The sequence below is a fragment of the Cuculus canorus genome, chromosome Z, assembly GCF_017976375.1.
Source record: "Cuculus canorus isolate bCucCan1 chromosome Z, bCucCan1.pri, whole genome shotgun sequence".
Taxonomy (NCBI): domain Eukaryota; kingdom Metazoa; phylum Chordata; class Aves; order Cuculiformes; family Cuculidae; genus Cuculus; species Cuculus canorus.
This window is the reverse complement of record NC_071441.1, coordinates 61,269,825-61,295,290: the sequence shown is the minus strand read 5'-3', so window position 1 is coordinate 61,295,290 and position 25,466 is coordinate 61,269,825. Positions and strand designations below refer to the sequence as shown.

The 25,466-nt window shown below is 40.9% G+C and overlaps 1 protein-coding gene across 8 annotated transcripts in view; it reads left to right on the top strand.

Annotated features, from left to right (window-relative positions):
- Window positions 1-25,466, top strand: part of SEMA6A (semaphorin 6A) — a 115,374-nt gene that overhangs the window by 79,856 nt on the left and 10,052 nt on the right. For 6 of the 8 annotated variants that reach the window (XM_054053854.1, XM_054053855.1, XM_054053861.1 and 3 more), the window contains exons 16-19: window positions 1,498-1,556; window positions 3,245-3,265; window positions 3,398-3,448; window positions 10,125-10,289. In XM_054053854.1, coding sequence (XP_053909829.1) covers window positions 1,498-1,556; window positions 3,245-3,265; window positions 3,398-3,448; window positions 10,125-10,289 — 296 coding nt within the window. The remainder of the gene's footprint in view (window positions 1-1,497; window positions 1,557-3,244; window positions 3,266-3,397; window positions 3,449-10,124; window positions 10,290-25,466) is intronic. The other 2 variants (XM_009562917.2, XM_054053862.1) reach the window with 2 other exon arrangements.

Sequence of the window (25,466 nt, the reverse complement as noted above, 5' to 3'; positions counted from 1 at the left end):
GTGCTGGATCTCTCCTTGCTTAACAGTAGAATTTAATTATTGTATAATAATGTAAATTTGTGAAGATTTCTTTAAATGTTGTTACCAAAGCCGCCTTGAAGTGAGCAGACCCACTTCAGAGGTCTTATTTCTTGGCCTGAGACCCCTAGTGCTCACCTATGCTGAGGTACAGCTATACTTCCTCAAGGTAGCAGTGGAAGTGTGGTGCAGACATCGCACAACCTCAGCAGCCCTACAGCGGTCCTCTTTTAAGCTTACTTCTGTACAGGTCTTCAGTATATAATAGATGAGTTACCATCATGTGCTTTTGTCTTGTTCTTAATTTGCAATTTCAAGTCAAAATTTTTTGGCCCCTGGGGTGCCATTGGTATATCCATCTGTCTATGCTTTACTGCGAAAGCGTGGACTGTTCCTGACTGGATATCTGGTAATATAAAATTAAAATGCACCTGTGTCTGTATCATCATTCCCAAAGTCCTTGAGTCCTTTTGCACCTCCATGGCAAGTTGTAGTGGATTTTCATATCTTAGTCTTAATAGCAGCTCCCATGTTTATAAATAGATCCATTAAGACAGAGGCAGTGCAGCTTCTGGTGGTGCAGTCCAGAGGTGAGCGAGGCAGGTCACTCTCTGTCCAGCGCACAGCATTTTGGGAGGGGATCCAGATCAGCTGTAAGGATGTCTGTTGAATTTCTAAACAAGAGGCAGTGATGTCAGGACCCCTATTAGGTGACAGCTGAGCAGGAGTTTTAAGAGCATGAGGTGCCTGCAAGGGTAGTTAAGCCTCAAGGGCAGGATTCTAACTAATGTAGACAAAAGCTTGTGTTGGAGGTTTTCCAAGGCCCTTGTCATTCACCTTTGACTGTACAGAAAGTTGGAAGAACAGCTTCACTAGTTGTCCAAAATCATGGGCAGAGGTTATGAGCGTAAAATGGGAGTGTCAGCTAGAAAAGCCTGTGAGTGTTTTTCGGTATAGCCCCCTGAGTTCAGTGGAATGCTTCCTGTGGACTAGACCTTATGCCTTGCAGCCTCATCCAGCATAGTACGTGAATCACTGTTGAGATGTAGGTTGTCTTCCCTCAGCACAATATCTACCTGTTGGGTTGTCTTCCTTCTTACATTAAAGTATCCACACACCTTGTCTACTAAGTGGACAGATTAAGGTAGGATCATAATTGCTTCTGATAGTATCATATATTATGGAGTTAACAGTTTAAAAAATAGGGATCTGTTTGCTTCCCATGATAATGAGGCATGCCATGGACTTTAAAACAGTAATAATAAGAAGACAAAGCATTATCAGAAGCCAAGAAATAATTAAGCAATGATGAATAACTCAAATGTCTGTGTTGCAATTTTTCAGCCTTATTGTGGAAGTTCCAAAGAAACTGCCAGTTCCACAGCGGGGCTTTATTTCAGTTGCACATGCGATAATTTCTTTCTGGTAGTGCCTGTGACTGTTGTTATTCATACTGTTTTCTTTCTTTCTATTATTTAGACTGGCATTTGAACAGGACATAGAACATGGCAATACAGATGGCCTGGGTGACTGCCAAAGTAAGCAAAGCTTTTACCCTCTATTTACCATGTGTCACAGCATCCTCTTGAATGCATCAAGTCACCATTACCTGTCGGGCATTCTTTTGTAAGCCACAACAGGGACAGCAACTGCGGCTAATGATGCAGGTTCAGAAAAGAAGCAATTGTTTAAATGTATCTAAAGAAAATATTCCAGTTGGTGTGTTTATACAAACACCACACTTCAAAACCTTAGTTTGAGAGGATATTGATTATAGCAATTGTGTAATGAATTGGGTGTTCATTGTCTTTATTAGCCATGGTGGTCAAGTTGTTTATTACAAAAGTGACTTGGTTTCTTGGTATGGACTGTGACTTGAATTACATTCTCATGCAGGACAGGGAGACAGTAAAATATATCTTCAGCTTTGGATCCAGATCAAGAAGTGGGAACTACTTAGTCTGTGAATCTTAATGGATTTTACACACAGGCTGGACAACATAATGGTATTAAGGGTCAGGCACTACTGACCCTGCGTAAGAAATCTTAATGGTAAACGTTAGGTACTGACAGTGTGAGTTGGAAACTTAAACACAGTCTTTAAACATTTAAATTTTGTGCTGAGGTGCTTAAAAGTGCACAGCCTACAACTGCATGCAAAGAAGCTTTACATGCTGATTCTGACCCTAGAGGAATACCAACATCTGTGTCCAGGACAGCTGTCATTCCAAGTGTTCTTGCCAAGGGTGGTTTAATTCTGGGTCCTAAATATTTAGTATAAACCTTATGAAATCAAGAGGTTTTGCTGTCATTTACATTGATGCCTGTAGATGTAATAAAACTGCTGGAGCTGAGGAAGTAATGTACAGTGACAGAGTCATTACTTTTGGAATACAGAGCAAAATAACAGAGGGCTAGAGTGTGCCATGGGATACGATGCAGGACAGCTGTTCTGGAGAAAGGCAGAGCCGCCTTCTGCCTTGTGCGTCCTTGTTCAAGAGCCATTTATTACTGTGATCACTATGCTTGACTTCATACAAGGACTTCAGCCTCTCCATGCCCTCCATCTCAGCTACACCTGTAGACAGGGTTATGTAGGCTGTCTAAGTTTTTTGAAAGAGGTGTTCACATACTCTCTCCTGCGCTTCCTGTAAAATGGGTTAGCACCACAATCAGGTCAGTTCCCAGCTGGTGCAACTTTGCCCTTTTCAGCCAGTTCTGCTCTCCTTGGACAAATGGGTTAGACAGGAGTGGAGTGTACCTTACATCAGTTAAATTTAAAAGAAGGATAGGGAATTATTCAGAAACGGCACATTGTGCTCATGGAGAGAGATCTACTCCTGCGCAGAGAGCCACAAAGCCCATACTGTGCTTAAATCCGTCTTTAGCCCTGAATGATGCGTTGAACCTTGACACCGCACAGGGGTGGATTTCACTCCCTGCTAAACCATCTGATCTTATTACTTCATGGGTTTTTGGGTCATGTGAGTTTTGTCCTCATTGAACTCCCATCACTGACTGCATCACTTGTAGTGCCTTGCATTAGATTAGGATTTCAAAGCCAGATATTGTTTTCAGGTATTTCTGAATATTAGTTTTGCCTGGGTCCTTAGGGTATTAATCACATAAATATCAGCTGAAGCATAGAAGGTTGCTAGCAGCAAACTATTAAAAAGAATAAAAGAGAGAAAAATAATTATTTTTTCCCCTGTTATTTGTCTTTCAGATTCCTTCGTAGCCCTGAATGGTAAGGAAGTTCTTAGTTTCGTTATTTACTGACAGCAAATCCATTTTGGAGGAATCACTTTTTAGTGAACTTCTAAGTATTTCCGTATTTTTGTTTTATTTAATGTCTCTTCCCAATTTATTTTGTTCATAGACATTCCAACTGCTTCACCTGATCATGAAATGTCATACGACACACTGTATGGTCAGTTTATGGGTGTTTTTAAAATTCCTCCCTGGATCCTGTGTTAGCTAGTAGTTCCTGTACTCAAATAGCTGTTACTCTTTTTCACTTGTTTTGTCTTGGTTTTGAGGGCCTGATTCACTAATCACAACTAGGATTAAGTAATACCTTTTGATTCTCAATCCCTCTTTTCTAGTTCTCCCCCAAAACAGTCTCCATCGAATTAATGCCAGTTATGGCCTATTTTAATGGCATCCCAGCAGACGTGATTAAAAACATGCTTCATCTGAACACTCAGACAAAAGAACACTTGGGTTCAGTGATGCATCTTACCTGTTCACCAGGAAAAACAAGATAGCTGTTCACAAGGCACTCATGAGTTGTCCATGCTGATGTCATGACTGCTACAGCAGCCATTCAGAGATACCTTAGAGAAGGGAAGTATCCCTGGGTTATAGAAAGATATCTCATAAGGAAAATCAACCTGTTCCTTATGAGTTGAGACTGGATTATGCCTCAGTTCCTGAAGGTTCTTGCCTTTTATAGAGTGAGTCATTCATGTTGTCCATGCTTGCAGTATCATAATGCTTGAATGGGGCCTGGTCTATTAAAAAAAACCCAGGGATTTGCATAGCAAATTAAATGATCTGAGCTGAAGAGAAGCATTTCTGCAAGCCTAGAGTAGCAGTTTCCCATGAGGCATCTGTTAATCTGTTCACAGTGCTTTCCACTACGTTGTTCTTTATATTTGGAATGGATTATGCTGGTACGTGGAGTGCAGAGTAAATGTCTTCACGAGGAACTATTGCAGAATAAATAATCACTTAAAATTCAAAATTAAACTTATATTGCAATAGTTTCTTTTTATAGACATCTTGACCAAAGACAAGTACTCACAAGCTAAGAGGATGAGTGGTATTGTTCTCAGTGAAGTCAATGGCAAATTTCCATGTGTGGTTGGAGCTTGCGTGTGAAGTTGCTTTCAGATTGTACAAGACTAGAAGTTCACCAGCACTAGGCAAATTCACCATATGTTTGGCGGAATGTAACAAGATGTAGGTTACTGTGTGGTTGCAATGAACATTTAATTGATCCTTTTATCTGACTCTTGGAAAACATGTAGTTACAAAACAGAACCAATGGCAGCTCAGTATGGCAGAATATGAATACCTGGAGACACAGTAATACTGTTCAACATTTGTAAAAATAAAAACAAATTCCCTATGTTGTTTATCATCAGAAAATGGAAAATGTGCAGGCGAAATTTGAAAGCATGATAAAGAAAACTAGTGAAGGGAATATATAAAATGAAAGACAAGCTGAGGATTCTTAATGTCCTAGGTTTTTTAGGCTGCACAGTTAAAGCTGTGGGGCTATAGTTCTGGATCTTGTCAGCTACCATATTAGTAGGGACTTCAGCAAAAGCTGGTATTTTAATCTGACCAAGAAAGCAGAAAGCAGAGAAGTGACTCAGGTGAGCAGGAGAGTGAAAAAAGCAGCAGTCCCAGGAAGAAGTAACAAAAGGGAGTCCATTTTACTGTTCAGGCATGCCAATCCCAAGGACAGACTTCATGAATCAGATTATTTCATTGACCCTTATCGAGTACATCCTGATAATGTGGTGTCTAAGCAAGTCAGCTCTTCCTTTTATGGGTTTACTTTAAATACCCATTCTGATATTATTGAAAGCATTCTTTGTCTTCACTTACCATTGCAAAGGAAATGTGCTAGCCACCTCTATTGATCTTCCACGAGGAGTGTAAAAAATCCAGAATGAGGTACTAAACCACTCTCAGTAAACATGCCCTTGTTTGCTAACTGTAGTGACTGCTCAAATCATATTTTTCTTCAGAAAAAGAAAATTTTATCAATGGTGCATGTTAATTTTATTGAGTACAATTAAATTCATAAGTAAATGGTATTTCGTGATAGATTAAACCTCAGAATGCTGGGATATACCAGAATACCAACCAAGTGAATGCTTAGGGTGTTTTTGGATCCAGTGGGCTAAATATATCCAAAGGCATCCAAAACTCCCGTTGCAAAAGAAGTCTTGAGGCCTGATTGTCTTGATTTACTGCATTATAAATCAGCCCAGTTCAACAGACTTACTGCCAGTCTGTAGCACCATGAATGAAAGGAGAATCAAACCCTTAACCTTGATACTCCTCCTGAATTTGGCAGGTGGGTTCCGTTTTCTGGGGCAGTCTCATGTGATCCATTGTAAACAAGTAAAATGCAAAGTCCACACAGGTGACTGTTCTAGTGCATTCCTTTTGATACCCAAGGATAAGGTAGCAGGCTGAAGGTCTGCCTGCAGAATGTTATAGAGAAATTATGCAAGAGCCACGTGTTTAAACAAGGGGATTAGGCTAGATTCCTCTGCAAAATTGTAAGCAGCTTCAATTACTTTTGGAAACATCAATTCTTAGTGAATTGGGCCCTTATTTTACCCCCTAGTCATAGTCCTTTCTCCCTCTGTAGTATTGATTTAGCCTTTTCCTCTAATTGTCTGATTAGGTTGCTATAGCTGTTAATAGGATAGTGTGCAGACATCTTAACCTCTGAGATCTTAATGACTTGTGCATATTAGAGCAACTATCAAACTCGTATTGAATTCCTGTCTTTGTTTTAAACCTGAAAAACCTCCTTATATTTTACAAGTGCACTTCAGAACGAGTTATAGTCACAGAAGTGCAGCTCTTCTGAATCATTATCTGTGCCTGTAGACACTGAGTGCTTTTGCTCTCCTTCTGTTGATTACGGCACTCCAAATGAAAAGTTTTTGCAAATAGTGGAAGCACCTAGACCAGATTTTTTTTTAAAGTGTGTCTATTTTGATTTTTGCATGTTTACTTTAAACAAAAACATTAGAAAAGCACCGTGTCTGCAGTTTTTCAGGTGGTTTGTTTTAAAACAAAGGTAGAATTGTTATTTTTAGATGTTTATGTATTAACCAATATTAACATAGAGGTACTGGCCACATCTCATATATGCTAAAGCGTCTTTAAATTGCAGTGAGGTCTATTTACACAGTCGGAGTGGTATAAATGGTGTAATGGAAAAAAAAAGGCCCACTACATATACGGCACGTTGTAAAGGTTTAATAATGGCAGTGTGTGAGAGGGCCAGGACTGGGTTGCCTGCCACTTCAGTCTGTTCTCTGTTTATGAGAGAAACTTAACTAGCTCGTACATTTGTGGTGCCACTCTGCTCAGAGATGAAATTCACCCAGCAGGACCAGCTATTCAGGCACTTACAGGATGCAGTGATACTGCTTACGGGAGCAGCCACTGCCCACTAGTAAGTGTGAGCAGACTACAGCTCTAATACAAGTAGGACAGGCTATTAAGCTCTAATCTGCTCCTGCTCTGCTTCCTCAAAATCAAGTGGAAGAAAGTTCATCTCCATGCGGTGAAGAGGTTGTTTCTCAGTGTGTACTAGACTAACACATGAGTAACAGAGCGAATAGACTGATTTCCCGTGTTTGTGTGAAACCCTTCTCTACCTAACAACCATCTGGTACACATTAATATCCTCACAAAGCCTTAGCTTTACATTATGAAGGAGTTCTCTATGTATTTACAGCATATGGTTCAGGAAATCTTTTTTGTTTTTTTTTTCTTTCAGAAAATGTGTCCCTTAGGCATATATTTCTTTAGGCATATATTTCATCTAGATTACTGTATTAAGAATTGCTTTTTCTTACCCATAATTGCAGCTTTTCCTTAGAATTCCACCTTTAAGCGCACCTAAAGTGCAAGTGTCTGGACAGTGATGTGAGCATACAAATGCATGTCAAACACAAGGATAAAATATGGTTGTTACTTGACAAGATTGTCTTCTCTTTTACCTTCTTATCAAGCTATGGCTAATTGCTTTCTTATGTTGAGTGCAGCACTATATTTGTAGGATGACCAAATATTGTACACATTATTGTGGTTGCTGAATAGAGTATTAACTTGGAGACTCGAGCTCCATGAATGCCGGCACTGTGGTTTAGTCCATAGGGAAAAGAAGACATGGAAATCTCATAATTTCCATTTTCTGGCCTGTTCTCTGTCCTATTATTTCTCTTATTTCTTGAAGACAAGCACAGGAGTTGACAAGCGTAAAATGGTGTAGGGATGAACGCTTTCACACTCCAGCATGTTCTTGCTTCAAGAAGGGATGTGTTTTCAGTTGCTGGACTTCTACCTATCCTTTTGGAAAGAAGGCCTCCTACTGCAGAACTGCTGTGGAGGAGGCAGCACATTTGGATCGGAGTCCATCATCCATCTAACTGTGTGTTTCCAGTGGTCCCAGACACACTGTGTCTTATGGAAACCTTTAAAAGTGGAAAATGTTTGGCTTCTCTTTTCTATTTGAGTGGCATTTAAAAGCTCTGTTTTTAGCAAAAAACAGCCTCTAATTTGCTGTGTTATAGAAAAGTGGCTGGGAGAAATCACGCTTCCTATCAAGAGAAATAAAAAATAATCCACTCCTCTTGTCAGTAAAAGCCTCCAGCCTGAGGCCTAGAGCTAAATTGTGTTAATCATTAGGTATGGTGACTGAAAGTTGGCTTCACAATGAGAACACTGTGAATTTAACCAGTTTTCCCTGCTAAGCATACTAGTTACAGGAGTTAGTTGTGCCACGTCCTGTGCTGCCAAAGTGCTGCCATATATAATCCTGTGCAGTAAATCAAAAGGGCTCCTTCAAAATATATTTAGGAGCACAGACATTTTCTTTCTTTAAGACCATTAATATTCAGCTTCTTTAAATCATAGCAGCATCTTAATAGAAGTTGCAGCTTTTTTGCTCACTTCAACAGTTCAGCCCCATGAGGCTGGTGAGAGGGCTGGGTGAAATGAAGTACTTGGGTGCTTTCAAAAGCTTGGGGACCAGCATTTCGATTTTTGATCGCTGGAGTGAAACTGGGGACCTGGGTTCATCAGGTCTTTCTGTACTTCTGAGAGATGGGGCTGAATGGCTTTTGAAGCCATTTAAAGCAGCTTTTTTGAGATGCAGCTTCCGAAAGCCTTATGCTTATCCAGTGACTGTTCAAAATAAACTACAGAAGCATGGTCTCTGCCTGCCCTTCTCTCTGCTTTCTCCATGAGGCTTTAAATTTGGGCATTTTTTTTGTTGTTTGATCTTCACCCCAGTGAGTCTCAAATATTCTCCTGAGCACTGAAACAATGTCAAGGGGAGGAGCAGGGAGAGGGTCACTGATAGGGCAGTCTGTAGCACGGTGATTGGACTCCTCTCGAAGGAAAGTCTCATTTAAGGAAGAAAAAATAATTTGCTGAGCTGTTAAAAAGGAGGCAGGAGTAAAGAGGGCTTCTGACACCCTGTCTGGCATTATCTGAAGAGAAAGCATTATTTGCCATTCTGTCTGTAATAATCCGATTCTGTTAGTTAGTATCTGAGCAAGTTTCAAAAACCCCTCTATTGATGGGCTCTTTCAGGAAAGTAGGCAAAAAGAAATATAGTTACTCCACACGAAATTATCCAGACCCAGAGCTCCTTGAGTGCTGCTGAAAATAATTAATTTTGGTGCACATGCCAAAAGGGAACTTGGAGAGCTGTGTTCTGTTTAGATGTTAAAATGTTGTGATGTGGATGGCATTTTGGTGCCCTATTCCTAGCAGCGATGAAGCAGCCTGAGCCACCAGGAAGTCCAGCTTGGAGCTGTCTTTCAGAGATGGTAGACTCCAAGCATTCCCAACATTTTAGGTGCTGATGTGCTTCTGAAGATCTAGGTGCAAAGAGTGCAGGAGGCTACAAGCACATCTCTGCTCCAGACAAACTGCTGTTAAAATTGTGTGGTATTTCCAGTGGGGCATGTCCTCTGGATGTGCAGTTTGTTGGGTTGTATTTGATAGGCAAGGAGCTCATCAGCCTTATGCAGGACAGCAGTAACAATGTCTAGAGTAGCTGTTATGGAAAAAAAGACATGCAAGACCTCCGTCGAGCAGCTACTGGAGTCACATGTTGTTGGGTAGATCCACGTAGTAAGACATTGTCTTCTCAGTCACTCTGAGCAGAAATGATGTTCAGTTTTATGCTTGTTTCAGAGCCATTTTGGACTATCAGCTCAGACAGGACCGACAGCAAGGGTGCAAGTGGCTGTGAGCAGCTGGCGGGCCCTGCACAGTTCCATCTGGAGGGCCATGCTGCAGTACGAGCGTGCTACGCAAAGGGGATAGGCAGTCCCCTGGGGACATGATACACAGAGCCCCTGATGTCACCAGTTTGTAGCTCTTCTGGCATTCCTCTTCAGTTTTAGCCATATTAGAAGTTGTTCTGTTTTAAATTGGCTTTTAAAACTCTTTTTAAATAAGCCGGTACTAGACAGCGCAGGCCAACTCTTCAGTGTTAGTGAGGTATCTGTACTGAATCCAGCCAAAGGATGCTTGACTCAGATGAAGTGTGCTTCCACATGCATTTAGTTCTGTTGAGTAAAAGCACACAACTGCCCATTCAGTGGCAGCCTGAGGCATGTGTGCACCTCTTAACTCCCTGATGTGGAAGGTTCAAAGCTTGTTTCCTGGGGGCCATGCATTGAAGGACTTTTGAAACGTTGCTCAGCCTAAGACAAAACGTTCGCCCATCATAGAAGCAAAGCAGTGTGTGCATTCCTGAGCGTGTGGAGGTAGCGTGGTAAGTGACTAATGACACTTGTCTTCCCTACCTGTATTTATAATATAAACAGGACACTCCAGTTCCCTAGTCCCAAGCACCACCACTTCCGACTCTCACCCTCGACAGGGTTATGATGCTAGGGGACGCATGCTGGATTGGAAGGATCCGCTTGATTCATCTGAAAATACAGATCCATATGTGGCAGTTTCATCCCATAATCATCAAGACAAGAAGGGTAAGGCCTTGGAAATGATGTCCTGTGGTGAGGAGGGAGGGAGGGGAAAGACTAAAGTGTAACTGCTTCCAGCTGCTCAGAGTAACATGTAATGAAACTCCTGTGCTATAATTAAAAGCTTATCATTAAGCCTGAAACTAAACAGCCAATCTCAGACTCAGTCCTAGATAATTCACTGCCTGAGGAAACCACACAAAACAAACAGAAGTGTGTGCCTTTGCAGAGTCTGTTGTGTACGGGAAGGAGGGAAACAGTGGAGATTTAGCTCTCTTTATACTTGACTTGCCCTGTTCTCTGGTGGCTTGCTATTGTTTTTAATGGTGCTCTTTTATATTGCTTTTTTGTCTGTATTTCCAGGGCAGCACAGCAGATCTCAGCTAATTTTACATTATTTCCATCTCTTAACGACAGACAGAGATACTGAAGGTCTCCTCTAGTTGAACCATTGAAGTAAACCCGACAGTAGTCCTAGCCACTGGGCTTAAGTCCCATTATTGTCAGTGAGATCTCAGCGACAAATATCTTTAAAAGTGGGTCTGAGGAGGCCATCATGGTATTTTAAAAGATGCAGGGGTGACTGCTGGTGGGCAGAGATTCTATTCTGTGCTTTTAAAGCACCAGAAGGTTGTGATTTAGGTGTCATTTCACTGTTTTCACCCTGTACTGAAGCACACTTGGGTCTAATACAAGTGACAACCCTGTCTTTTGGCCTCAAGTCACCCTTAGCTATACTTACAGAGGATTAGGCAGAGAATTGTCCAGATTTGCCACTTGAATATGGTTAGAGAAGAAGAAGCTTTTCTCCTATGTAAAGATGGTGGTGCCCCCTCCTTCCATCTTGGCCCTCCATCATTTTTCCAGCTCCTTTTAATCTGTGTCTCAGAGGTTAAAATTGTTCCTTTGTAAATAGGGGAGTTGGATTTAAATAGCTCCACTGCCTAGAGAGATCTGAGTCCTTGTTATTCTTCTTCAGGGTGTTCCTAGATTGCTTCTTTCAATCTCTTCTCTGTTGAAGATGTTTCATTCTGTTTGGACTAATTAAGTAATCAGTGGGCCAGAAGGAGGATGGGTATGAGCAAGACTCACTTGCTGAGTGGTTAGGGTACTCACCAGGGGCAAGAACACACTTGAGCTTCAGTCCTTTCTGCTATGAATACTTGATATAAAACACTTAAAATATTAATTTAAATGTGGATTCCATTCTCTATTGTTCATGCATTTTACATGAAAAACTCATTAGACAAAAGCATCAGCTGTTCCTAGAGAAGCTACTGGCATGCCAGACCTGCTGCTTTGCATTGTCTGTCCAAGCTAGTAGGTTACTAAATCATATTCCTTCTGCTCCATCTGACCCAGTGAATCTTGAATCCTCTATATTGGCTGTGGAGACTTACAGCAGGGGGTGATGAGTACGTTAAAGTTGAAGAACAGTTTTCAGCAGAGCTACACAAACAGCTGACGGCAGTCTGGACCCAGACTGTGAACTCTGTGCCTGTTATTCACAACAGCCTTCAGGTACATGGTGCCTCCCATAGTCCTAGGATATCCTGGATTTATCACTGAACTCCCCAGGACTGACCTCTAAGAGCCTTGGCGGTTCCTAGCCATGAAGGCATTGGGTGTCATCTGGCTTGCCCAGCACAGACAAAGCCTGAAGCACTTTTCCAGCCGAGGAGGCCAGTCAAATTAGACAGGCGATGCAGAGAAATTTCCTGAGAATGCATGGCAAACATTAATCTATTGGCCTTGGCGTTTAGGCTCGATGGCAGGAAATGGAATATGAAGATTTGAATACCCTCTGGTAAAGGATACAAATTTGTCTCCCACTTCCCAGCATCAGCTTTTCCTATAAAAAGGGAAAAACTGCCACTTACTCTTCTTCCTTCAAGCAGATTTTAGAAGCAGCCCATTTGAACAAATGTTTTTTTCAGAGCTTGATCCAGTAGACATTCTGGGAGAATAACTGCAAATCTAAAGCAAAAAAAGTGAATTTCTGGAACCTGATCAGGCTTACATATGAGTTATGAGCACAGAGCTCCTCTTCACCCTGCAGACCTGTGGGCTGCTGGGCCTTGGCAGAGGAAGAATTTAAGACAGCTGCAATACTCAAACAACTGTAACCTAAGGGTTCAAGGAACTGAGGGTGCTGACAACGAAAGCTCAGATTCCTAATTCCTACTTAAGCTCAGTTTGAGATATTGTCCTCATTTTTTAATTCCTCAGCTGTTGCTTTCCAGCTGTGAAAGAGCAATTCAGAAAAAGTGATTTCTAGTTGGAAGGAAGGAAGGAAGGAAGGAAGGAAGGAAGGAAGGAAGGAAGGAAGGAAGGAAGGAAGGAAGGAAGGAAGGAATCCTTCAAGTTGCAGCTCTTCTGCTGGCGTCAGACAGGGTAGCGGTGGCAGAAACCAGCAATAGTGGAAGATCTGGCCCGGAGGAATGCAGAGACTTGTATGGATTTCAGTGGCACTATTTGTTATGTGTGGGTCCCTACTGCACAAATCTTTTGTGAAGTAATGCTTAATAGAGCGAAAGCTAGCCCTTAAAAGCATCTTGTATGCCAGTAGCAGCTTTCAGAAAAGCATGCAGTGAAAATATTAATAAATGTATAGCTGTTGGATTCTAATCATTTTCTCTTCAATTCACTGACTGATGAGGTGGCTTACATTCAATAGTTGCCTCCCTAGGGAGTTATGGTTACCAAAGAGCCTTATTAGCACTTGACAGGGTCATTTAAATATTATGCATCTTTGGTGACTAATTATGAGTATTGACAAAGCTGGAAGCAGTCTACACACAATCAAAACAATGGTGGCAGAGGTGACTGCATGGTTGTTTACCATTACCATCTACTTGTGTGTTGTTACTCCTTGCCTTGCCCAATCAGAGCCAGTTGGCTCCAAAATTGCTATCGATTTGTTGTTTTAAAAGGGCAAAGGAAGGAGTTCTTATACAAAATTAAATCGGAAAATAGTATGCTTACTGTCCTTTTATCAAGGTTTTTTTTCACTTTTGCCTGTGATTTCTTTTACTTTCACACATTGACAGAGAAAGAACTTTCTTTTTTTCTTTTTTGTGTTTTCTCTGTTGTTTTGCAAGGTGCTTTGTGTTGTTCTTCATTGATCATGTCTAATCCTTTGGACAGTGTTTTTTTTCTTTTCCTGTGTTCACAAACAGCTTCTTACTGATTGTACTGATTGTACAGAATCCACTTGCTACTTTCTTTTCTGTAACATGGGTGCTTTGATGATGTCACATCCATCCATATGCTTCACTTTTAATTCAGTGCAGGCATCTTGGGGAATATCTGTGGGGGCGTGAAGAGGGGGTTCTTTAAAAGGATTGACTCATGGGAATGTGACATTTGTGTGCCACAGCTTTAGTAGCTAAATATACTCTGGGATTGTTGTTTCTGAGCTACATCACATTTCTTGCCAAGACGAAAATGTGTAGTGCAACCCATAGAGTGGGAACTGTGCATTGCCATCCTACTGGCATTTTCATTTTGGTCATTAAGGAATCTGCCCTTCCTATTGCAGAATAAAAAAAAGAAATTGGCTCTTATTGGGCAAACTGCACCCCTCTTTCCTGTTCTCCATCTCCTTCCCAGAAAAACAAAAAAAAAGAGAAAAAGAAAAAAAACATGTTCTAGAGTATGTTTACATTTTGTTTCTTTTCTTGCTGTGTTTTACTGTTAATTTAATTGTGTGTCTCTCACCTTTGTCAAAACAGTTTCCCTAACCTCGCCATCTAACCTTCCCCCTGCTGCCATTGTACTTGGTCTCCCTCCCTCCACCATCGTGACGCTCCTCCTGTGGAGCACTCCAAGGCTTTACCCTCTAGACCCCAGTAGTGCTGTAGTGCTGTGTCTCCCTGTAGTTGTCCTACTAACGAAGCAGGGAGTACTACTGCTCGTAGAGAGGCCTGGGCAGAGAAAACAAAAGCGATTTTCTTCAGGAGTAGCTGTCCTTGCCCTCATTACCCTGCTGCCCTTCTCTGCTGCCTCCTGTCCTTCCTGCCTCCTTTCAGAAATGCCTCGTGCTTTTGAAGTCCTGGGTTCATTAGCACAAATGCAGCCAACTGCTCAGTTTTCTCACTCTCTCCCTGAATTCTTGGAGCCTGCCTTTTAATCACAGGTTTGATAAATTGCTTGCAAATTCAGCTTATGATTTCATGGTTCTGCTCAGTTTCTTCTCTGCAGCTTTTAGGTGGACATGGCTGAGGTGGGCACCGAATGATCAAAGTGTAGTTTTGCTGTTAGCAGGCTTAATGTTTGTATTCTTACTTGTCTCAAAACTCATTAAGTGAAGATTTTGAGGTGGTATCTCCTTTCCCTAACAAGCCTTTTGTTGATATCTATGTGACAGTGGTGAAAAGCTGATTAGAAGTGGGACGTGATGGACACAGTTGGCAGAGTTAAGAATCGCTGGTGTATTTGGATGTCAAGAACATTCTTGTAGATATGGTGTCTGGTAGCACCAATTATTTTATAGAATATGGAATCTTTATTATTTCTACTAATAACTGCACCCTTCCTGTGGTACAGAATTAGACATCATTAACAATAGTCAGCTCCTGTGTTTGGAGAGGGCTGTGCTACTGGGAGCCCAAGGGCTGTTCATTTCAAAACCTTGACTGCAGAAGATACTTCATATTGTACACAAGTGGCAGTGTTACTAAATTTGCTGTGATTATCACTACTTGAAAGATTTGCCAAGTGCTGACAATGCTTGTCTCCAGAGAGTCTGCAAATGTTCAGGCAGATTCTGCTGCAGTGAGACATATGAAACTTCAGGTACAGTTATGATAAAGACTGTAACCTGCTGATTTAACAAGATACTTTACAAGCAAACATGAAACAAGAGAAAACTAAAAAATATCAGTGGCAAAACAAAGCTTCAGACTCTTTTTTTGCATAAATTAAACAACTGGTTTCCATCATGGGAAGGCTGAGTTTTGCACCACAAAGTAAATTTTTTGAGTATGTTCTTGCGCAAAAATATTTTTATATGCTAGATGTGCAAGGATCTAAAAGATTCAAAACGTTTTTTTATCAGAGCAAGCAGGGAAAAGTTGTTATTATCTTGCTGGCATTTTGTAATATTTCAGAAGAGGATTTAAAGTGGCACAAAATTTATCAAAACATATCTTTTGAGTCAGTGATTGCAAGTCTGTGGGGGAAGGCTGCGATTTTCAAGGTGAAGCAAATACTCTGTATTTGATCCACATCATCATCCAGGCACTGTCAGAAGGAACTCACTGATCCTCAAAAAGTTTTAGGCTAATGGGAGAAGGAGTTGCACCTTGATCAGTTCTGGCTGGATAAGGCTTAGTAAGAGCTATAAACTCAAAGTATGTGTGCCTGGGAGGAAGCTAAACAAACACTGCTATTCTTTCCCATCTCTCAAACCATTGTATGCACAAACACAAAGCAGACTGCAAGTACTTTGCACTTCAGTAACAGTTTCAAGTGTTGAGGAAACAATAAAGACAGAATCAGACCAGATCCTCCCCTTACTATATTTTAAGCCTTTTGCCTACATTCTAGTAAAAGAGTGCTGTGAGAAAGGAAGTAGAGAATTTGCCTTGATTCTGTCTCTGATTCAACAGCATTTTGCTGAGATGTAAAGAGAGAGGTGTGGTTACTTGGTTACTTTGTGCTTCACAAAGAGATTTCAGCTACACAAGACAAGATTATGTGGGACTTACTCCATTTAAACTTCTGTAGATCCACATGTAGATTAAAACCTACCTACTTTTCCCATCAGGATTTAAATGGAGGTTGGTTGGGTAAGTCTATGCTAAAAAAGCCTTATAGTTCATTTTTTTTTTTTACTAAACTGTTCTTAGGCAAATTAGCATCAGCTTACTATAAACATCCCTGTTTCTAGGGGAGACACTTATTTACATTTTTCATATATACTAGCTGCTTGACTGAAATACTAAAAAAAAAATCTTTTAAAACAAACAAACAAACAATCCTATATTTGTCTAGAATGGCTCTAATGAGCAACTTCTCCAGGAACTGTATGTTAGTCTCAGAGACTAATCACAGCATACCTGCTGTGCAGCACCATTTGAGCTCCATATCAGATAAATACCAGGACACCATTGTTAGCAGTTAAATGGGACAAAATTTCTCAGCACAGCTTTTAATGGCCAGATACCTGTGTCACCAGGCTAGGCTAATAACGAGCAAACATGCCAGAATATTGATAGCCTCACCACACTGGAGTCACTGGTGTCCTGTGACATGTGTCAGTGTGCTGTGCAGTCAGGATTAAGACAACACATCAGGCTTGGCCAGGGGATGACAGTGATCCTTCTTCTGTTCTGTCTTGCATGTACAAGCTGTCTGCTCCCAGGGCTGGGGACCGCTAATCATCTCAGATTGCATCCTCAAGTTCAAACAGTGGCAGTATAAAACTGGATGCTTATTAATAAAATGGGAATTGTATATAAAATTGATGAAAGAATAATCCTGGCTATTCCTGACAACAAACTTTTTTTGAACTTGTTTTTATTATGTTTTTGTAAGTTTCTATGAGAGCAAGAGCAAAGAGACAGAGAGGAGACAAGGCATGCAGCAAACATGGCAGAAACTAGTCCTCGGAGAGGGTCATATCCTTAAGCCAATTTTAATCAAATGTGGGGGTTGTAATAGAATACAGAGTAGTGACTTAGTGTGTCTTCTCTGTGACTAAGTCTTCATTTCAAACGTTGTGTAAAAAAAGCTCCATCTTGTTTAATCACAGATTTCCTATACTACATTCTGAAAGTGTAAGGAGAGGAACAGTTTTCACTGCAAAAGATAGGCAAGGATGAGGAAATCAAAATAATGGAGAAGGAATATTCCAGCACACCATCTGCCTGTGCCTCACCTAGAGGAGTGCCTCTACTTCAGCACTGGCGCTAACTTAAAATTTTCAGATGTCAAAATGTTTCTACACTTCACTAACAGCACGGATTTCAGATATAACTAGCAGAAGTGGAAAGGTTGAGTAGGAAGATTAGAATCAGGAGCCATTTGCTATTTCGTATCCAAAAAAGACATCATTGGTAATAGAAGAGATTCTGTTGATGTGCAACCCCTGGTTATGAAACTGTCAACAGAGCTTTTCTGTCCCCGAATTACTGGATCGTACAAATAAAAGAAGGATGAATTTTAAAATAGAGCACATCAAATGTCAACAATGGCTGCAGGAAACAGCAGGTATCCTTGACCTGTGACTGTCTGCCTGCATAGATTTAAAGTCAGGCTATCCATTTCCATTGCTGCAATGAGCCGTAGAAGCTTGTCTTACTAAAACAGGGAAAAACTGTCATTGCCCCAGGACCTTGATCTGCTTTTTCAATAAAAGAGGCCACGTCTAATTTGTCAAGGCAGCTGCTCAGGGTTCAGGGCATTAGAGCTATTGTGTGGTGGACTAGATCCCCAGCTTCATTCATCCACAGTCACCCGGTGAGGACAGTTTGGTGGAGGAACAGACTGCCTCGTGCTCTTGTTTGACCCTTGTAGCACTGACATATTTATCAAGAGCTGGGAATTTGCTGTAGGGTATGCTGGCCCTGCAGGGCCACTACTCCGTCTGGAAATAGCAAAGCATAAGTGGTGGACAGGATGTTAAGTAACACCCAGTTTTATTTTTATGGCATTCATATGGAATATAGGGAGTCGTGAGATACAGAGATGCTGAATTGGGAGGGCAGCCTAGCGCTTTACATAAGAGATGTCTGAAACTGCTTTGAAATTTGAAGGGATTTAAGAGCAGAAAATCTAGTAGCTGAAAGACACTTAAAGCATCTTTTAGTGTTATGTTAATGCCAGTGTACAAATAAAATGTCAATATGCCATTAAAGATGTTTGCATAATTCATTTTTCTCATACATGATGTGCCTAGTTTCAATAATTGTATTAATTAATAGGTAAGATGTCCTGTAGCAAGTTGCTTTTTACAATGACCTAAACATTGACAGTCCTGGTTCAGAGCACTTTTAATATGATCTGTGCATTATGAATTGTTTAATTCATGCCTTTGCACAAAACACCACCTACATTTTTCTTATATAGATAACCTTTTAGTGAATGGTATCAGCATCCTTTTCAGTATGTAGGAAGGATCCTGACTGACCCTTCTCTTTTTTTTTTCCTAGTTTTCTTTAAAACTGTGAAAGAGGCAAGCTTAATTCTTAATGTCAGGATGGGCTGGTGCTTACTGATTAACAGCATGCAGTTAATTAAAAAAAGAAAAACCTGCAGAGGGCATAATTTATATTTTGCCATGTTAATTTTATTGAACATTAAATACAGGTAACAAATGTCATTGAGTTTGGAAAGTAGTTACTCCTATAAATATCCTTAGTTTAGGCAGGTGTTTAGGCAGGTGTTACTTCGAGCTTTTTAATAGTCATTTAGTGAGATACTATAGTCTCTGGTATCCAATTACTGTTTTTGTGACTTTTGCTAGATTTTAATCACGTGTTCTAAGACTTTCTGTGCCAGTAGCTGAGAAGGAGGAGGGGGAAAATATGTGGTTATTCTAATGTTGCAAAAAGAGTCTTAAAGGTATTCTATTGAGAAGTTTTCAGGCAGATAGTGCAAACCTGCCGTTATACCAAAAATGCACTTACTGACATCCATGAAGAAGAAAGGGCCTTACTGTAAAGGGCCTTACTGTAAAGGGCCAAGCTGTAAATTTTTGAGAAATCTCAGTCCCTCCTATCCAGAAGAGACCTGTCGCCGATGGGCAACTAAATACATGGACAACTCCATGTACATTGACTGTTGGTGCTGTGGCTAATAAGCCCCTTAACCACCAGCTGATGGTCTGACAGCTCTTCCTGCCCTAGCAGATCAGAATAAGTAAGTCCCTCTACTGAAGTAGATCTTAACAGCTCCATTGGCATTAGAAGACCTTAGGATAGTTTGTAGAGAACTTGTTCAGAAAGCATTAAGAGCCATTTCAAGCACAGCTGTACAATGCGGCAAACATTTGGAAATGTCTATCAGCAATTTCATGTTGGCCAGGAAGAATACCTGCAATGCTGTGTAATAGTGAATCTTGGTGGATGACCAGATGTAGACTAGTTCCAGCTCCCTACACCTACCAAAGTGGTTAGCCCTGGATATTAAGCTGTAATTCTTCCACCAGCAACCAAAGACTGCTATCTTCTGTGAAATAAGATTTCAGATGAAGGTCTAGCTTGATAGCATTGTCACAACTGGGCATCAACGAGACAGTTCTTTCATATGCCCAACAAGAGGGTTTTTAATGGAAAATAGCACCAGCTGCATGCTGTCCATAATATGCCATCTTGTTCATGCTCTATCCCATCTTACCCACAATTGTTATAGAAGATAAAAGAATAGTTGTTAAAAAAAGTTGGGGGGAAGCAGGCCTTACAAAGCTACTGTTATGCACTATCATGTTCTTGCAGAAAGAAACAGAGGAAGTTTTGGGGAGAGCCCGAAAGTTCTGCAATTAGGAAACATAAACAGTACCAGCACAGACAGGGAATATAAGCATGTGCAGAAACACCTCTTGAACAGCAGCACGCCAAAGCCTTCATTAAAATAATTTGAAAAGTCTTTTGAGAAGTACATATTTTTCAGGTGTTTCCTTGTTCTTTAAAACAGAGAACTATACTGAGTTCCTGTTTGGAAGCAAGCAGGGTGAGTGAGACAAAAGCCATAATGCAGGGTAAACGCTGAGTACCACTTGTTTTTAAAGAAGCTGACAGAAGTGGTCTTGTCATGTGGTGCAGAAAAGGCTGTTGGTAGTTTCTTTGAGCTTGTGGTCAGCACTGGAGAAATTTAATTCCTGCCACCAGCTTATAGCTCACATCAAACAGTTCAACAATTCTCCATGTGTTTTCCTTGCTGAATGAGTCCCAATCAGAGGCTCTCAAAGGAGGGCACAGAGCAGGGGTGCCCTCTGTCCCTTCTTCTGCCTATGCTCCCCGCTGAACTTCTTGCATTCACCACAGAGCCTGCCCAAAGGTTTGGGTAATCACGGCTCATAATAAAGAACATAAAGAGCACTGCTCTTTTTTTGCAGATAGTGTTCAGCTTTATCTCCACAAAACACTGGACTCTATTCAGTGTCTTAAAGAGGTCTTACAGTCCTACAGCACTTTATATGCTTTTTGTCTAAATATGACCAAGATACAGGCAATGCCCTGAGGCGCTCATCCAGCAAGACCAATTAATTTTCTGTACTCAGGGGGATTTGTATATCTCTGTGTGCAGTTCTCACTCATTGAACTAAATTACTGATATCAAATCAGAGGATACTTTCATATACCCAGCATCAAGACCTGGAAAGACAGCACAGTTTATCTCTACTTGCTGATGGCAAGACAACTTGATAATGTGTGTTTAGAAGGGAGGAGAGAGGATAAATATGTATCACTGAGAGAAGAGATTGTGATAAAATTTGTTAGAGTCCCAATGCTAGCAAAAGAAATAATGAGGCTTTAACCTTTAACATGGAATTCATACGTCTGTAGATCCGTAAACATATCCTGAGAACAAGTCTACAGTTATGAAAAAAGCCGGTTAGGTTCCTTGTTAGGGCACCTTCATGTTGATTAACTAGCTGTGGAAACTGCCTGGTTTGCCTGCAGCAGTGGAAAATACTGGCTTAATAAAAGAGTATGAGCAGAAATTGAACAAATACTACAATAAATCCAGAAAATGGAGATTTGATACAGTACTAGAACTGAGTGGAAGGCTGACAGAGTTTTTGTTTTGCAGAAACACTGCTGTTTATGAGATGTGTGCTACAGCAAATGTGCAGGTACATCTGCCTGGCCTGATGCTGGGCAGTAAAGAGGGTTTCAGGGTAGGCTTTGAATGTATGTTGGAGAAGACACTGGCTTGCACACGCTACTGTGTTTCAATTGCTGCTGGCCCCAGAGTAGCTTTCTTGGAGCTGGAGCAGGTACCTCCTTTCCAAAGTAGATGAAGCTACAGGTTCACCTCATCCAGGAGGCAAACTGGCCATAGTAATCACTAAGCATGTTAGAAAATGCAGAGACAGGAGACATCGGTGCAGTTACAGCCTCAAAGTGTAAATGTACATGCAGTGACTACAGAGTGGGAAGACAATTAAAAAAATAGGTTAAAAAGTGCAAAGAGCTGTAAATTTGGCAGACATTTGACAGAAAAATGCATGAAAGGAGCCACCACTGGAGACAGAAAAGTAGGTGGGAGAGAGATGACAGCAGCACCAGGTCAAGAAGTCCATCAGGGAAATAGTGTCATTTACCTCAGGGTGTGGCTGAAGTAACCCTTCTTGCTATACTGGAGATGGTGCAGGTTTGAATGAATGTAACTGAGAGGAAAGAAGGCTATTTATAGTGGGAGAGTACTGAGAAACGCAAGAAGGTCTAGCGGTGATAGCAGTCTTGTTGACTGTTGTGGCCAGTGTTTCAAACTCATCATAATACCTCAGTCACTTAACATATTCAAAGGCAGATGAGACTATGGCACTGCAACATAGAGGGAGATGATAAGCGTAACATCAGGCATTTGTAAGCTATTTGGTGTCTACAGCACCAGCCCTGCAAATATTTCTAGAAGGAATAGTCTTCTGTTTTACTGATCACTGGGGCCATGTTTTGATTCTTATGTCCAAATCTTTTGACTACACCTGCAGTGTTCAAGAGTGTAGGAGAAATTAAGAGTGAATCCACAGTGTTTGCTTTCTGTAACAAAAAATACAGTGCTGGAGTTTTAATGACAAAAGAAGTTTCATTGTTCCTCTGTGTTAGGGCAGATCTAACAGGGGGTCTGTCCCTGTTCCTAACATGCACCAACAACCCAGCTGTGAGCAGAAGGGCTGTAAGAAGTCTAGTCTGTGCATGGATAAACATTGCTAGTTTGGTCACGTAGTTCTTCAGCAGTTTAAGAATTATTTCCAGGGACCTCAGGGAATCGAATACATAGGGTATAGTCTTATTATTTAAATGTCTTGGATGACTAATAGATGGGTCCTTTGTTAGTTCAGCTGTGATGTGTTCAGTCGCTCTAGTAGCTCAAAAACTATCATTTCCACTTTTGCCTTTAAAAAAACATAAGAGCTGATGAGGAAACAGTTTGTGCTTTTAGGTCATATGCAGTGTTTGCAGTTTAACCCGCATTCTTCCATAAGGCTGCTCTGAGCTCCAGCCTGCTAAGTAGAGCTGCTGATGTTGACATTCAGCAACTTAACTTTTCCCTGTTGTGCAGAAAGGCCATAGTTCAAAACAGGCTGTAAAAAAAGGAGAGGAAAAGCCACAGAATTTCTCAGTGACACCCTCTCTTTCCTTGACACTGTTCATAAAAACTGCTTCCAGAAGGGCGCTGGGCTGCCCAGAATACATAATGCCCACAGCAGGGGAGGAGGGATGGGAGGGGAGTACAGCATTTATTCTGCGCCATAAGCGTTGCTCCATGCAGTGAAATGGGAACTGTGAAGATGAGAGATTCACTTTGCAGGCTACAACAACTTCTCTGGAGCCCTGAAATCATGCATATTCAGCCAAACATATGTAAATCTGGTTTAACCCAGCTGTGAAAGATCCCCTGAAGTAAACTAATAAAGAGCAGCTGGATATGTTTAAGCTCATCCCAGGCGTAGTAGGAATGTCCCAGAATGTGCAGTGAGCTTTTTTTTACGTCATTAGAGGAAATGCAGCAGACTTTAAAGGAAACTCGTGTTTTAAGATGTGAAGCAGCATAAAGTTTGCCTCTGCCGAGACAAGCTACAAAAGAATTAATTTTCCTTGACATTTGGATTTCATACATCTTGTTTTAACTACTGTGTATGCCTGTGTTTTACATTTTTAAAGGATCTGCCTTGCCTGCTTCTTCCCCATCACACAGAGGCATCTAAAATTATCATTGCTCACTGGGTGAGGGTGAGGGGTGAATGAAAGTACTGAAATCAGGAAAGTCAGAATGATCAGCCACTGCATACTACTTGCCAGTGGGAGAAAGGTTGTCAAGCACCTTCTAGTGCAAGAGCTGGCCTTGAGCCCAGCTGGTGGGACAAATAAAATTGGGCTGGCTTCAGGACTGTAATGACTTTCTTTGTTCTATTATAGGTCCCAGAGGCTGTGTATCTTAAACCTTCTCCCATACCTGCAAACTTAATAAACTGGTTTGTTTACAGAGATACTGCTTAGAAGTAATACAATTAAAAAAGCTCTAAAAGCTTGCTTTTCCAATCTTTTTCAGGTCTGCCTCCCCTTCCTTTCGTTGGGGTGGGAGTTAGCCAAGCATTAATTTGCTGTCTTGGATCTTGTAATTTCCATCTATAATAACCCCTTTCAAAAAAAGAACCGCATGTTTCTGGTGTCTCAAAATTCACAAGTGTGGCTGTGGTGTAGGTTTTGTATGGCCACTGTAGCATGCAGAAAAATTGGATTGCAGGCTCATAATCAAACTGAAAACAGATAATTGAAATCAGTTCTGTAAATATTACTTCAAGAGTCATGGCTTGTCTTTTATGGACATGATGGAGTCGTTTCTTTCCTCTTTCTTGCTTAATTTATCTAGCTTTAAAAAAATGCAAGAATGAAAGTTCTCAGTCTTGCCATTGAAAGCAAAGCCACCAGTTGATCTCCTCTCTTTTAGTAAATTCAGCCATCTTTTTTTTATGCAGGGTCACGTCAACCTGTACTTACCAAAAGTAGAGAGAAGTGATATAATTTAGACCAGTTGAAAATAGAAATAAAACCACCCTTAGAGATCAATAGATGAACCTACCCCAGGGGGATTGCTTCTGAAGCAGATCTGATTAAGGGCCAAAAAACCCTGACAGAGGCCACTATGGCTGATCTGATTGTTTAGATCCTTTTCAAGGCTTTGTTAGGTGTTACTTCAGGCACGTTATATATTGATTTTTTTTTCATAGTTCTGAAGTACAATTTCTCTTCATACCTCTCATGATCACCGGGCCTCTTGTAACTGAACATTTTCTTTTTCTCCAAACATGTATATCCTCTTTTTGTTTGCAGGATATCTCAGACTGCTAGCTTGGGCAACTGACTTTGAGAGCTGTAGAGCAGAATCTGGGGGGAGATGAATTGGTCTTCTCAGTACAGTCATACAAAACTTACAGTTGCAGACCTTTACAAATCAACAATTTACTGCAAGGAGAAGGAAAAGAAAGCAATTGCCATCAGCTTTAACTATGAATGTCTGAGCTGATCTTTTCTAGCTGGTGGCACTGAGAGTCCAGAAAAATGAACACTAGGTAGAATTGTAGAATTTCACTGAGTCAGCAGAACAAGTCCTTGCAGCCAGAAGGAAGATGAAGGAAAAAGCTTACTTACTGTTTTCAAAAAAACAGTTCCAATAAAGTGGCAAGCATCGTATCATTTGGATTATAATGTGGTTGGTTTATGTCAAACCTTGAAATTATTCCTTCAAGAAAAACAATGAGATAATATCTCTGAAATGCATGGTAGACTCTGGTCATTCCTGTTTTCCCATCACTTTAAATCTGGGTGTCCAGTCTAAGTTCATCTGAATTTTTATTATTGCTATCACTGGTTAAAAAACAGGAAGAAAGCTTGTTAATACCTGCAGGGATTTTCTAGGCTGAAATAGTCTTTTAGCAGCATGAGACTGCCTGTAAACACAGTTCTAACACCTGGAGACACATGTTGAAAACCTATTCAGTGGTATTTAAAAAAGATATTCTGAAGCCTATAAAAACCTCCATTCATAATGAGTCTATACCAGCGTTTCTTGCAAGTGTAATCAGAGGGAGAGAGAGGTACATCAGACAGAGAAGCTTGCACTGAAGAATGTAATTAACTGCAAAGTTTTCCCCTTGAATAGCAACAGTAAGGAAATAATTGTGCCTTTCTGGAAGAATGACTTGTTCTGTGGAAAGTCTCAAGTGATTTTCTAGGTGTTGGAGATGGAAGTGGGCTCATTCCCATTTAGCTGGGGAGGTGAAGTTTAAGACAGCAGTGGCACTCACTTCCCTGACTGCTGCTAGTGTGTGGTCTAGGCAGAAATACTACCTCATTCCCTGATAGTTATTTCCCCACTTTCCTGCCAAGATATAATTCTTCATTTCCCACCTCTGTGTTTCAGTTTCGTGTGTGCCACCATTTTGGGTGATTATTCTACCATCTGTTGCAGGCAGCTTTGGAAAGTAGACAATAACAGCTCCCTGCAGAG